The 13,920-nt window shown below is 41.9% G+C and overlaps 1 protein-coding gene across 8 annotated transcripts in view; it reads right to left on the bottom strand.

Moving 5' to 3' along the window:
• Positions 1-13,920, bottom strand: part of OBSCN (obscurin, cytoskeletal calmodulin and titin-interacting RhoGEF) — a 188,117-nt gene that overhangs the window by 60,231 nt on the left and 113,966 nt on the right. For all 8 annotated transcript variants that reach the window (XM_074901084.1, XM_074901087.1, XM_074901086.1 and 5 more), the window contains 15 exons: positions 13,110-13,388; positions 12,673-12,751; positions 12,194-12,312; positions 11,196-11,393; positions 10,736-10,768; positions 10,538-10,636; positions 9,861-10,079; positions 8,488-8,554; positions 6,906-6,934; positions 6,473-6,601; positions 5,529-5,668; positions 4,625-4,825; positions 4,213-4,295; positions 3,343-3,516; positions 1,091-1,250 (listed from right to left, as the gene is read on the bottom strand). In XM_074901084.1, coding sequence (XP_074757185.1) covers positions 1,091-1,250; positions 3,343-3,516; positions 4,213-4,295; positions 4,625-4,825; positions 5,529-5,668; positions 6,473-6,601; positions 6,906-6,934; positions 8,488-8,554; positions 9,861-10,079; positions 10,538-10,636; positions 10,736-10,768; positions 11,196-11,393; positions 12,194-12,312; positions 12,673-12,751; positions 13,110-13,388 — 2,009 coding nt within the window. The remainder of the gene's footprint in view (positions 1-1,090; positions 1,251-3,342; positions 3,517-4,212; positions 4,296-4,624; positions 4,826-5,528; positions 5,669-6,472; positions 6,602-6,905; positions 6,935-8,487; positions 8,555-9,860; positions 10,080-10,537; positions 10,637-10,735; positions 10,769-11,195; positions 11,394-12,193; positions 12,313-12,672; positions 12,752-13,109; positions 13,389-13,920) is intronic.

The following is a 13,920-nucleotide window of genomic DNA, read 5'->3' as shown; positions in this document are numbered from 1 at the left end:
ACCCTCACCCATTTTTCACCAGCTAGCTTTTATTTTGGACTGCAAGGTGTCTGAAATGCTGAGTTTGTCTGCTTTTCCAGTGCAGGACCGATGCTGGGGAAATGTGATCCAAATCTTGCAGAACCAGATGGTGTGAAAGGAAAGATCAGCACTTTGGGGAGGTGGGAGGACAGGAGTAAGTAAACCCACTGCCAGCAACTGGTGCCAGGCCTTGGTCAAGAGTGGTCCCGGTGTTTGCAGTGCCATCAACCAGAGTAAGTGAGGGTCTCGGCACCGGCTCCTGGGGTGGGAAGTCATGGGCCATGGGGTCCCTGTGCTAGGACATCAGCCACCAAGCTGGGTGTTTATTCTTTCCACTGACCTGGTGCACATGGGTGCAACTCTGTGCAATTCATCAGCAAAATTCCAGCTGGACTAGCTGCAAGTAGGAGACCCAAGATCCAGTCATAGACATTAGGGAGGCTGAGAGCTTGTGCTCATAATTTGAGGGATCTGTGAATGTGGGGTGAGAGTGAACACGTGCATTTGTTCTCCAGTGAGCATCAAGCTGGACAAGCTGGTGAGTAGGAGGTTCGTGGAGAGGGTGAAAGCGCTCAGGATACGGGTATGGATATCGAATGGACAGATGGGCCATGCTGCTACTCAAGGGATCCACGAACATGCATGTGCTCATGGATCTGGAGTGTTGCGTGTGTGTTTGCACTAGTTAACTTCAATCTTGAGCAGCTGGAGAGGACAAACAGGATTTCCCTACCTGTACTACTATTTTATATGAGTTCACTTGGTCTTATAATGTGGTGGCGCTTAAAACATCCCTTAATTACAATTACATAATAGCAACCACATTCATAACTGTGTAACTTTTATAATATTCATATATGCATAGGCATATGTAAATATGTCCCCCTTATTGATTGTACCAACCAGGAAGAGCTAGACAGTGAATACAAAATTATTATATTTAGCAATGATTTCCCACAAAAATATTTAATAATCCTTTTCAGGATCACATTTGTGATTAATAACTACATTTCTTGATGCAATGAGCTATAGGATGCGTGTTCAGCAGGTACTTTGGCTACTGGTTTACCTTGTAGAAATCCTGGACAGCTTTGCTAACAACAATCGACTCGGCCTGTACCCTCCCCACCAGGTACTGGATGTACTTATTGAACTCTGCCTCATGCTTGATAAAGCACATGGCCACGTCATCATCAGTGTCACATTTCTGCACGCCTCTGAGGAAGACACTGTGGAGACAAAGAAAAAAGGACATCTGAGGAGAAGGTGATAGAATGAGGCTAGAACACTGCCTCAGCAGCCAGACCTTTAAATCAGGTAATTTCTGATTAATGCACGTTAAATGAAATGACTAGAGGAAATTAGGGATGTTGCCATGTTAGCATTGAACTCCTCAGTGCTGGCCCTTTTAGCTTGAATGTATGAAATGCCCTGCAAAGAAGGTAAGGATTATTTTTAAGGGTTTAGCTCATGTTGGGAAGTTAACCCCTCCCCGGATCCTTATGCTTCAGTTTAAGGATCAACAAGCCATCCACGAGTGAAGACAGAGATCCTCACTCTGTTTTACAAAGGCTGTTGAGCCAGGCTCACATGCACAAAGATGACATACATCAGCTCTAGCAGTTGAAGCTACTTTGGGGCAAAAACAAAAGGAGGGGGAGAAAGAGAGCGAGGGAGGAAAGAGAGGGGAAATCTATTCTCATGGCCCAGTGAAATGCTGGGGTTCCAACCCCAAGCCCCACATTAAGGCTGACATCTGGGTGATTCCCACAGCCCTTCCCAAAGGGGGGTGAGTTTCCCTTTAGGCTTCCCCCCAGGGTGGTGCCGGCCTGGCAGACAGAGCCGTTGGGTAAAGGAGCCCCGGGTGTCTGCATTAAGTGACCAAAGGTCAGGTGTCCCACTGAGGGATAAAGCTGGGACCCCTTGCAGGAGGGGCAGTGTCTGTGTGTGAGGGGGATGCCCTGTGCAGAGTTCCCTGTTGGGGAAGGACCTCCCGCCTCCCTGGGACTGGGCTCCAGTCAGGTCTGGCTCTTGTAAACGTGGGCTGTGTAGAGATTCAGTGTGTGGCTTCCTTGGTCTTATGTGTTTGGCTTGTTGACTCGGTTGTCTCCCGTCCCTTCTATGGGAGACTGCATTTCACCATTTATTCCACTCATTGTTGGTCGTGTGGTGTCATTGTTGGGGTCAGTGGGATTGATGTCGATTATGTATAATCTGACTGACTTGTTTGTACCCCCAGCGCTCACCCATGTACTGACCCTTTTGTATCAAATACAATTTGGTTATTGGTTCATCTTTATGCTGGCTGTGTCCTTTATGCTAGGCCTGATCATTGGCAAAACACCCAGCCAGCAAAAGCGCCAGATGTCCCACATAAGCATCCCCACCATTGCAGAGGTCATGCTTCCCATAATGATTTCCCCAGAATAACTATGTATTTTTCATTGCAACCTGCTCAAACTCCTTATTGGTTGCTCCTGCTTACAATGCTGCTAGCACTGATCGGAACACGTGTTGATCAGGGAAGATTCTGCACGCTCACTAGTTGTTGAACTTTGTGCGTGCATATTATTGATGTCCCCCCTAAAATAAACCAAAAGTTAGGACCAGAGGGTAGGAAAACAGGGAAGAACGGGGGATTCTCATGCTGTTGGCAGGGACTTCCCTTGGGAACAATCACTTGCCATGTGAGCAAGGGTATCAAGGTGCAAAAGGAGGCCTCTTAGCAATGGAAAGCCTAAGGTACATAAGACATTGGTACAAAGTCTCCTCTCCCTGGCAAGTAAAAGTATTTCAGCCTGGACCTTGGGAATTCACTTGAACACGTGAACAGCATATCTGCAGTAAATCCTTTCTTGGAGTAGGCAGAGACACTGTGCCACAGTGTTGTACCCAAGCAGCCTTCCATAGCTGGATGTGTTTTGGATGCATGGATGCTGGCATCAGTTTTAGGGGAATGTGTGTCTCTGTGAAGACACCACTGAAGTGTCTGTAAGACCACGCTTTTAAAAATATTTTTACAATATTTTACAGTATTTTTACAATAATTCACTGATTCTTAGTTAAATTTGCTTAAAAGGATAAGAAATAAGCTGGATATATGAAGACTTGAAGCTCTGAAGGGTGTTATGGGAGCCCCAGCCCTGCGCTCTGACTTCAGCTATGCCACCATCATCTATCATCCAAAAAGGACCATCAGTTGCCTTGCACCCCAGCACTGCCAGTGCTTCACATCCTTCACAGTAATGATAGCTACTGTGGCTCTGACACCAGGTATGAGCCACTCTCTGGTCTCAAGTGAAGGCACATGGGAATGCCCACCTGGAATGGAAGCGAGCAATGTCATCAATGTTTCTGAAGATGGTGGATTTCTGACTGGCAACAGCTCCGGGGACACTGGGACAGGTCTCAGTGTACTTAAGATGATGAGTCTGGAGGAACTGTAGATCTTGAATGTAATCCTCTTCTGAGATCAACAGTTCTTGAATAAGAATGCTGGAAGGAAAATGAATAGGCAAAAGCAAAGCACAGAAAAATCATCACAATTTTGCTTGACATGCTGAGAGGCTTCTCGCCTCTAAAATAGAGATACTTGATCAGAGAAGCAGACTCTCTGCAGTGTGCTGACTAGATCCCATCTGGCCATAAAAGGAACTTAGGTCAGGAACTGCTCTTGACACTTATAGGCACCTGCTGTTAAGGCAGACAAAACAAAAGCATGTAGACAGTAGCAACTTCAATGCAATCCAGAAAGCAAATACCTCTGTAGTGTGCTACACTACAAGGGAGAAACACAAGGTTGTAGCCATTTTTCCGAGAGTGCTTTACCTCCCTTTTTAGACATCATCCCAGATACAGAGCACCCAAAAGCACAGAAGCACTGAAGTTTAGGAGTTTTGTGATATCTGAGATCTTCCAGAATTACATCATGTAAACCTTTCTTTTCAAGTCACCTAATATGATTTTAGGTTGCCTGGAATTTTCCTAGGCTGAAATCAATGGCAAAAATTAATCAAAGATTAAAAAAATACAAGCCTGACAGAGTTTGCTTGGTTTTGGGAAAGGGGAAGTGGCAGGACTCAGAAGAATAAGAACAGTGACTCTGACAAGAGGCACCTAGATGCCAACATTCATGTTAGTTCACAAGGCAGGAAAACTCAAAGGTACAAATACCAACTGACACAAGCCCACCTTAACTTCCTTTTATATTCATCTTCAGAAACAAATTCTCCAGGGAACTCAGGAGCTTCTGTTGTCCCCCATTCTGGTGACAACTAAAATACAAAAAAATCCCCATTATTCTTTTAAGTTAACAGTGCTTTTACCAGTACACACTGAAGAATATCCCTGATGCGTCGTGTTTCAATTATTCCTAAACGAGTGTGAAATTTCTTTTTTGCTGGAGGATGATTAGGTCTTTCAAACCCAGGCACACCTGCATGCATACAGAAATGTTGTCTTATCAGAACATGAAAAGGCTCAATGATGTTACAGAACTCTTCAACAACCTCCTCATCCATCACTCTTTGCAAAAGGGGTGGCTCTAAACTGCAACTGAAGCAAGTAATTTTACACGAAAAATAAACACAGCATGATTAGTCACCTTTAGTTTCTTGTCCAAGTAAGCTGGGGATACCCAGCCTTGTCGAGAGGGGCTAGACTTTGTGGGCTTGGTCCTAACCAGCCACTTCAGAGGATGAGCTGAATCAAGGACTTCCACATATTGACCTTCTTTCAAAGTGATGGTCTCCCTGTCAGGAGCAGCAGGCACGTAGTCAGCTGTGACCATGTAGACGTCAAAGATCTACAGGCATGAAATGACAGTTATTTTGTGCTCTGAAAATAGAATATAACAACACCAGCAGAACATAAGCGTGTTTAATGTTTTATTCTCCAGCCCTTGTAAGGGAAAGAGAATCACTCTTTGCTTTTTGCAAGTAGAAGACTAAGTCTCTAGGATGCTCAGGCCATATTTTCAGAACTACCTGAGGTGTTTTGGATTTACAGCATGAAACAGTGATTTTTTTTCTCCTAAGGCAAAACAGTGGTCCTGAAAATGTCAAAATAGGTTAACATTTCCAAAGGTGGGGTTAGTGGGGTTGAGTTTTTTTGGAAGTATTTGAAATGAACATCTAAAAAATTTCTAATTTTCACAAAGTTATCATTTTTCTCATGAAGAAATTAACAAAATTCTTCTGACCAACTCTGTCTAAGGCCACAGAAAATTAAGCTCTGACTTTCTGAAGCTCAGACACGAAAGAAAAAGGTGCCAAATAATCGTTATGTTTTGACCACGCTGAATTGAGCAACTTGTTCAAGATCACACAGTGAGCATCAGAATTTGAGTCTCCGTGCTCTGTATCACGAATCCAATATTTAAACACTAAATAGACCTACCGAAGTAAAGTATATCCCTAAAGGGGATGGAGAGCCTTAAAGCAGACAAGACTAATCATTCTAAGTAAAGTTTTCTCCTTGTGTCAAACTTGTCCGTAAAGATATCATACCTCTCCTCTGGAATCCCCATCTTCAGATTCAGAGGAGGACTCCTGAGCAATGGATGAAGGTCTGGATCGTCCATGGCGAGGGGACGCAGAGGGAGTTTTTGATTCATCATCACTTTCTGCACCTGGCACTCGAAGTTTAGCTAAAAAGCAGAGCAACAACAAAATGTGAAATAAAGATCTCGGATGTGAACCAAATGTGTAATAATTTTCAATTTCATAAAAACAAATATTCCCTAGGAAGAATATATGTATTATTTAGAGTGATCTTCTATTGATATTTAGGATTAAATATATAATCAGGACATTTTAATACATGAGGTTGCATGCCTATTGCATGCATTTGCCACTGCACTGCAAGAATACTTGTAGAAGAGCCTCTATTTTTGCTTCAAGATAAAATTTTACTACAAGATAATGGGTATATGATACCCAAACCAGGATTTTTCATTTAATTCAACAAATCATTGGGTTACTGTACAGCTGTGCACGCAGTTTTCAGCCTCAACTTGATTTTAAAATCCCATTGTAAGCTAAAACTTGAAAATGTGAGAAGTCTTCAAAACAGGATTGCTTTCAGACTTGGGAGTTTGGAATATCTGAGGAACATGAAATGTTCAAAATACACTTCGATTTTTACAACTTGCTCTCCTCTCTAAAGCTTACAGTTATTCCTACTTATTTAAAAAAACACTATATGCATTAAATGGACACCAGCTATCTCAAAACTCTAGGTTGTAGTTCAAAACTGTACACTAAGACATGCAGTTTGGATGGATGTTTACTAAAAATTTTTAGTCTGAAGCATTTACAAATGTTCATATGCTTATGTAGGATGACTGACTCAAAACTTGCTTCATAAATCTCACGGATACTTAAAGTCCAAATGACACCTAAAAAATAGATTGCATATTTTCTACACTAATGGTGTTTGCCAGGTTCCTTACCCTGACTTATTTTGGCAGATACCATTTCTGAGATATGGGATGTGAGTTTCTGCAGGAACTCTTCTGAGCCAACATCAGCTAATGAAATAGGGCTTTTGGGTACACCTTCTCTACCAGCTTCAAGGTCTCCTGGAAAAAACAGAATTCCCCATTAAGCAGGCAGTGGCACTGGAAAGTCATCTTTTTTTTGAGAAACAAAAGCTTCTGTGGAAGGAAGGTCTAATTTTCTTCACTTCCCCTGTTTTAAAAACCGTGCTTTCTCACATTTAATCCAAATAATCCATCCCTGAACTGAAACCAGTCCTGAAAAGTTCCAACGTTTCAAACTGTTCAAGGAAACAGGACAAAAGTAGGTGGTAATCATGAAATACATAGACAGTTCCAACTGTAGATGTGAAAGGCAGGAGCAGGAGAGAGAAATAGCTTCTCTTACCTTCTCTTGTTTCAGAGGGATGAATAGCTCTGAAAAAAGAAAGAGTAAAGCAGAATTAAAAGCTAAAATAAAATGTGCAATGAGGAGAGCTAAACGAGAAACACCCTGTCCTTCTCACACCTTGTACATGAAGCCTGGGAACATCTAGATTAGGACTCTGTTTTGGACCACAGCTGGTGGCAGACAATACTCACCAGGGACAATATGAGAAATGAGAATGGGGGCATCTGGCTCATATGGGCACAGAAGAACTTGAGTGTCTTAGTTTTTAAGTCAAATCCCTTATTCCTGACTTTTATTTCAAATTGTTGCTTAAGACGACCTGGCCTCTCAGGAAGTGGGTTGCAGAACAGAGTAGCCTCCATCTCTCTGGTGCTACTGGGACTTTATTCCTACTGATCCTGAAATAAAACTATTAAGAGTTGGAGACATTATGTCAAGTGAGATCTGTAGCCTCAGTCAGTTCTCAGTGAAATACTGCTTAACAATTTTCAGTGGTTTCATCAGGACGCCAAGGACTGGAGAGTATGCAGATGCCTGTGGTCCTGCTAAGAGAGATCCTCCCATCACATCCAGACGTTTGTGTGTTGCGGAAGCAAGCTGACCACTGGCTTTGCAGTGGTTTTGAGGTCCAAAGATACCCTTGCTACACCATCAGCTTTTACCAGCATCAAATTCATTCATGCCAGCAGGAAAGAGGCAATAGACTCTATTGTCAATACTGAGTGAAAATGGCTTCAGAGATGTGAAGAACTACCAGCATTTGCTCGGCATCTGATGAGGAGTGTTTGTGCTGCTCCCCAGGACTACAGTTCTGTCAAAACACTAATATCCTGAAGTCAACATCTCTGCTATTCCTGTGCTTTTTGGGGGTAGGATATAAATTTTCATTGCATGAGCCGATCTGCCCTAATTCTCTGTCAGTACATAAGCAGCAGGAGGAATCTCACTCCACTATATGATAAACCATACATCACTAAGTACGCCTAAAAGAGCCTGGGCACATCCTGGGAAGATGTTGCAGTGGAATAGGTGATTTCACACTGCGGCTTTCTTCACACTTCAGAGGAAGACTGGTCAAGCCTTTTAGGCTGGACATATTCTAGAAGCTAATGTGCATTCAAGTGAATACCACTTTTTAGACTGTATCTGCCTAGTATCCAAGCCCTCAAAGGTGACTTGAAGAAGTTATTTATTCTTCAGGTACATTTGTAAACAAGAAGTTTGTGAGTGGACCCTTTATATCTACTTCTTTTTCTGTGAAGCATCAGTGTTGGTCAGACCTTGACCCTGTGATTCTTTTTGGCATCCTGCTTAGAAGATGAACAAGTAGCAAGAGTTTTGTATGACTTTTTTTGGGGGGGGTCCTTGTTCCTATCCTTCCTGATAAACAAGCATAAATGGCTAATACTGAAATGAGAGTATTTCTAGTATTTTCCATCCTAGGACTTCAACTTATCTTAACTTTGGTGCTGACACATGAATGTAAGATGTCCAGAGTGGACACTGCCTAAAAGTGACTCATGGGAACTTCTGCAGGGTGGTACTTGCATTGCTCCATCATGCATGGCTAACCACTTACCCCAGTGTGGTCATGATGGCTTCTGACACCATCACGCGCTCCTGGGTCAGAACTTCAGCCTCCTTCACTGCAAGATTAGGGTTTATCATTAGAAGACAGAAAGCAAAGAATGTTCTTTTTAAGCGTTTAATGTAGGTACATTTTCTAGACATGGTTTACTGGGAATACTGGAATACTGAATCTGCCCTGTTAGCAGCTCCTGACCTGGGATACATACTCCCACTCATATGATGCAAATAGTTTGCTCCTCTCCCTGTTCACGTAGATGTATGATTGCCCAATTTCTCTACGCTGCTCAAGCTATTCTTCTGTTGCTCTTGGTACAGTAAAAATACGGGATGTAATGAAGGATAACCTGCCACACCTTAAGTATTGTGTCCAGTTTTGAACACCTCAATACAAAAAAGATCTCGAGGGGCTGGAGCAAGGGCAGAGGAGGGCAGCAAGGCTGGGGAAGGGCCTGGAGAATAAATCCTGTGAGGAGCCATTAAAGGAGTTGGGACTATTTAGTTTGAGGAGGAGAAGGCTGAGGCCTCATCACTCTCTACAACTACCTGAAAGGACACCGTAGAGAGGTTGGTGCTGGTCTCTTCTCACAGGGAATTAGTGACAGAACAAGAGGGAATGGCTTTCAACTGCAACAGGGGAGGGTCAGACTGGACATCAAGAAAAAATTTTTCACAGAAAGGGTGGTCAGAGAGTGGAACAGGCTGCCCAGGGAGATGGTGGAGTCCCCATCCCTGGGTGTGTTTAAGGGTCGTTTAGATGAGATGTTGGGGGATGTGGGGTAGGGGAGAACTTTGCAGAGTTGGGCTGAGGGTTGGACTCAATGATCTTTTCCAACCTGAATGATTCTTGGATTCTGTGATAACAGAAAAATTGAGTCCTTCACAGTGCTGCTCCTACTCCTAGCCTATATTTTCTTGTCCCCCATCTTACTGAAGGAACTGTGCCAGGAGAGGCCCTGGAAAGTTCAACAAAATGGGAAGAAAATAACTCTAGCTGCCTCAAGACAATTCTACAATGTAAAGCATCTTAACAGAGTGAAGCACTCAAAATAATTTTTCAGATTTTGTCTTTTGTAGTTACTTTACACAGCCTTTCTTCCTTTCTTTTTCCTTTGTACTGAATTTGGTTGTTTCTTAGACAACATGTTGTTGATACAAGATAGGGTCAGAAATATAAAACATTCTAAAAGTAAAGAATGTAATAATTTGTAAGGCAAGAAAAGTCATGGCTAATCTTGGGAAAATGCGGTTTTTTTCAGTTGTGATTTGATTATTTTTTTTTTTATCAGTCATGCTTGTTTTTTCTCTTAGGCACTGCATAAAAGGCAACATAGACAATGTGTTTGTAGTGTAACAAAGATTTACCATCTGCAACTTCCAGGGTGGCAGTGCAGATAGACTGGCCAGCCTTGTTGGTAGCAATGCATGTATAAGCTCCACTGTGCTTCTTTTTAACATCCAGCAGGATTAGACTGTGATGCATATTTGAACTGGCAAGTTTATACCCACGAGTATCTGGTTTGATCCAGATGATATCTTCCTGAGACTCTTCTTTCAGCCAAGTAATAGTTGGTGGTGGATGTCCTAAAGGAAAACCAATTCACTGAGCTTTAATTTTCCTAATGGTGTTCCTTCTTTACAATTATAAGATATGCGGATAATAAATGATATTTTGATCTGTTTCCCAATGCTTTTCCAATAATAACAGGAATAATATATAATAAAGGAACATAAACATTTCTACAGCACACTTATAAGGACATTAAACCTTTTTGTAAAACCAAACCTGTTAATCAACACATCTTCATAAGACCAATAAATGTTGTTATCCCTGTTTTTACATACAGGAAAATGAAGGGGAAGATGAATAAGATGCTTTTCTGTAAAACACATAAAGTCTCTTACAAAGTTGGGAGTAGAGTCCCAGACTTCAGATAGAGGAGATGAGGTTGCAATGACTTGGGCCAGAGAGAGTCTGGAATGTGTCATGAAGTTACACAATTTAAGTGTTATGCCGAGAGACAAGGTGTCTATCCACTTACCTTCAACTTTTACAGATAATGTGATGCTTGCACCTTTTTTCACCTTTTTATTAGTAAATCTTTCTAGGAACCTTGGTGGTATCAGCTGCTCATGGGAATCTGAAAATGACATTGAAACATGGTGACACCTTCTGTGTGAGTTTAGACCACTGAAAAACTCCTAGAAGTTCTGTTATCACCTGCTGTGGCTTCTCTCACCTGTTTCTGATGGCTCTTCTTTCTCATCAGGATCTGTAACACAAGGAGAACAAAATGACGAATACAAATACCTTTCTGTCCATGAGCTGAAGAAAAAAAAAAAAAAAGTGGCTCCGGGGGATTACTCCATGCAGGAGATATTACACAGAAATGTTACTATAATATATAAGAGGTCCTCAGTTTTAATAAAATGAATCATTAAAATTAATGAGGCTGGGCAGGAATACAATGTATATTTATGAGACAACAGTCAGACACTAGAGAAGTGTCATGTCTCATCTTCAGGACACACAGTAAATTTATAGGTGAACCAAGTTTAAAGCATGTCATCTTTTATCTACAGTCTTTCCCACCTCACTTTGCTTACCTTGGTAGGCTTTCTCAAGAAAAATAACAATATAAAATGGAAAGAGCCACTGGAATAGAGAAAAGTATGTGCCAAAAATAGTCTAATACCTACCTTTGACTACTAGCCTGGCTGATGAATATGCAGAACCAGCAGAGTTGATGACAAACACTGAGTACTGGCCAGCATCTGCCTTAGTGATGTTGCGGATTTCCAAGGCGTGGAATTCCTGTTTATCAGTCTTCAGGATGCGATCCAAGGCCTTTAATGGCTGCCCATTTTTGAACCAATAGAGACGAGGCTGTGGGTACCCTGCGAGAAGCAGTTACAGACATGGAGAATGGAATGCATTGACAACATCGATTTGGGAGCATCTCCAAACAGGCAGATCCTGCCGAGCAGGAGTCAGGGAATCCTTAGCTCTGCCCAGAGATGGTGTTTCAAAGATTTACCCCATTAGGAATGTCTGTAAATTCATGAAATTCTATTTATCTGTTAAAGTTCCTTCTTGTCTCTTCAGTTTCTTGCACTGCCCATATTGGCTGCATGCGCAAATGCCTTCCAGGTTAGAAAGGTAACACTTAGGTCTGATTTGCAATGTACGCAAAGAAAAAAGTTGAAGCCAACACAGTTATCATTTTTATAGGTAGCAACTGGAGAAAACAGGAGAATCCCTGCGTCTCCCTACCACAGACCAGGAGGACATTTTTGCAGTTTTTGGGTCATAGCAGCACTCCCCTCATAGAGTAAAGCAAGTCCAGGACTGGTTAATTTGTTAAAGAGAATAAAGGACACCCTTGCTATCTTTTTTTATTCCCCATTGGTCCTCCATAGCTAATGTGCTCAGAGAATTACAGTACTCAGTTTTCAGAAGTGTATCCCTGTAATTATGCCTGGAGACATGGACACAGGATGAGACACTTAATCTGTCTGAGTCTGTTCCAGTCAGTTTTCATCAGTCAGAACACAGTGTTCTAGCTGTTTTGTGAAAACGTGGTGCAAGATACACAGACTGGGGTCACAGCTGCGGAAGAGCACATCGGAAAACCTTGTCCAGCAATTCAACCTGAGAGCAAACCTGGAACAACTAACAGTGCTGGGGCTACCCTCACCTTTCACCTTCAGGTGAAACTTAGCCAGTGATGCTCCAGGTGCCACATGAATGTCATGGAGCTCATCAAAGATCTGGGGCAATTGTTCCTCCTCAGTGGTAGATTCCTCCTGTTCTCGGCTAAGAAGCAAATAGAAATAGAAAGAAGAAAGTCAGCAAACCAGAAAAGAGTTAGGCATCAGAATCACCTACTTTAGGTTAATTCAGTCTATGGGTTTTGTCATCATGACGACAGATTCAGCACCATATGACATTAAAAGTAGTGGACTGATACCATGAAGACATATCTAGGCTAGTCTGAAGGCGGCCAGAGCAAGTCTGTGCATGATAAATGTCCAGCTGTTGCAGTTGTTGCATCTCAGCTGGTCTGGCTGTTCCTTTATGACATTCAACTGGCTCTGCTAGAAATAGCAAAACCAAGCTTGACATACCGATCTTATCAAGTCAGAAGTTAGAAAGAGATAGAGTTCAATATTTTACCTTGAAATATATTCTTTGGCACTGTAGTAAGAAGATGTCTCCGTTGCATCTGCTGCTGTCTCATAGTCAGTGCTGGTCACTGTTAAATGGAAAAGGGAGTGTTTTCTATAACCTGAGCTTTGAAACTATTTTTCTTACTATAATTATAGTTTCCCTACTAATTTGAGTGACTGGCAGGTCGATTCCTACTACAGCAGGATCCCACATGTCCCTAGATTATGGAAACACCTCTGTTTAGATAGACAGCTTTGCTCTGAGCCTTGCTTTGGAGTTGGCAAAACCCAACTGAACCCGAGAGGTTTGCACACGAAACATTTTGTGGGCAATGCATACAGGTTTTTTTTAATGTAAATTGTGTTTTTCTTGGGAAAAAAAAATTATCCACTTCTAAGCAGGATCCCTTCCCTTGGTTTTTCTACAGTGACTTTGAGACTTACAGTCTACCCGAAGCTCAGCCTTGGTTGAAGCAACGCCCATGTTGTTTTCAGCAAGGCAACGGTAAACACCCATGTCAGTGGGGACGACAGCTGTGATGATTAGCTGATGGCACCCTTCTTGGTCCTCATTGATCATGTAATGATCATTTTCTTCAATAGCTTTCCCATCCTTGAACCAGCGAACTGTGGGGAGTGGTTTGCCAACGACAATGCAGTCAAAGCTGACTGGATATCCATCTTGTACCTCTTGGTTTTGGAGCTCAGTCATAAACATGGGAGCTAAATTTAGGAGAGAAGAAAGGAAAAACTTGTGTTAAAAGATGTATTTTAAGAGCATTGCTGCCCAGCACCTGAAGGCTTCTGGTTTCTACATTTTTTAATTTCAGAGTGATATCTTTTCTCTGTGACAACAGTAAAGAAGAAACTCCCTGACAAACACGATGAAGATATTCCATAACACCATAAGCATTGCAATACCACAGCTGCAAACTATACATTGCCTCTGTTCCTCTCCTTGCTTTGTCTTTTCTCAGACAGGACCATTCTGAAAACTGTTTCATTTATTTAAGTATAATAATCATAGCATTTATGGCCATATTATTGTAGTAGGAGACATTTCTATTGTGAAAAGGAGTTTTGTAGGCAAGTCAATACTTTGAAAAAACCCCCCTCATCTCCCTCAAAATGGAAAAGAATAAAAAATTAATCAGTTTTTCCAGAAGTGCAAAGGTTCCAGGAAAATATCTACACTGAATGAAAAACAAAGCCTTTCTGGGAGTTATTTGTGAGTGAAAAAATAATATTCTGACCT

The sequence above is a fragment of the Athene noctua genome, chromosome 2, assembly GCF_965140245.1.
Source record: "Athene noctua chromosome 2, bAthNoc1.hap1.1, whole genome shotgun sequence".
Taxonomy (NCBI): Eukaryota; Metazoa; Chordata; class Aves; order Strigiformes; family Strigidae; genus Athene; species Athene noctua.
Note: the sequence above shows the minus strand (reverse complement) of the source record. Positions and strands in the feature narration are given on the sequence as shown.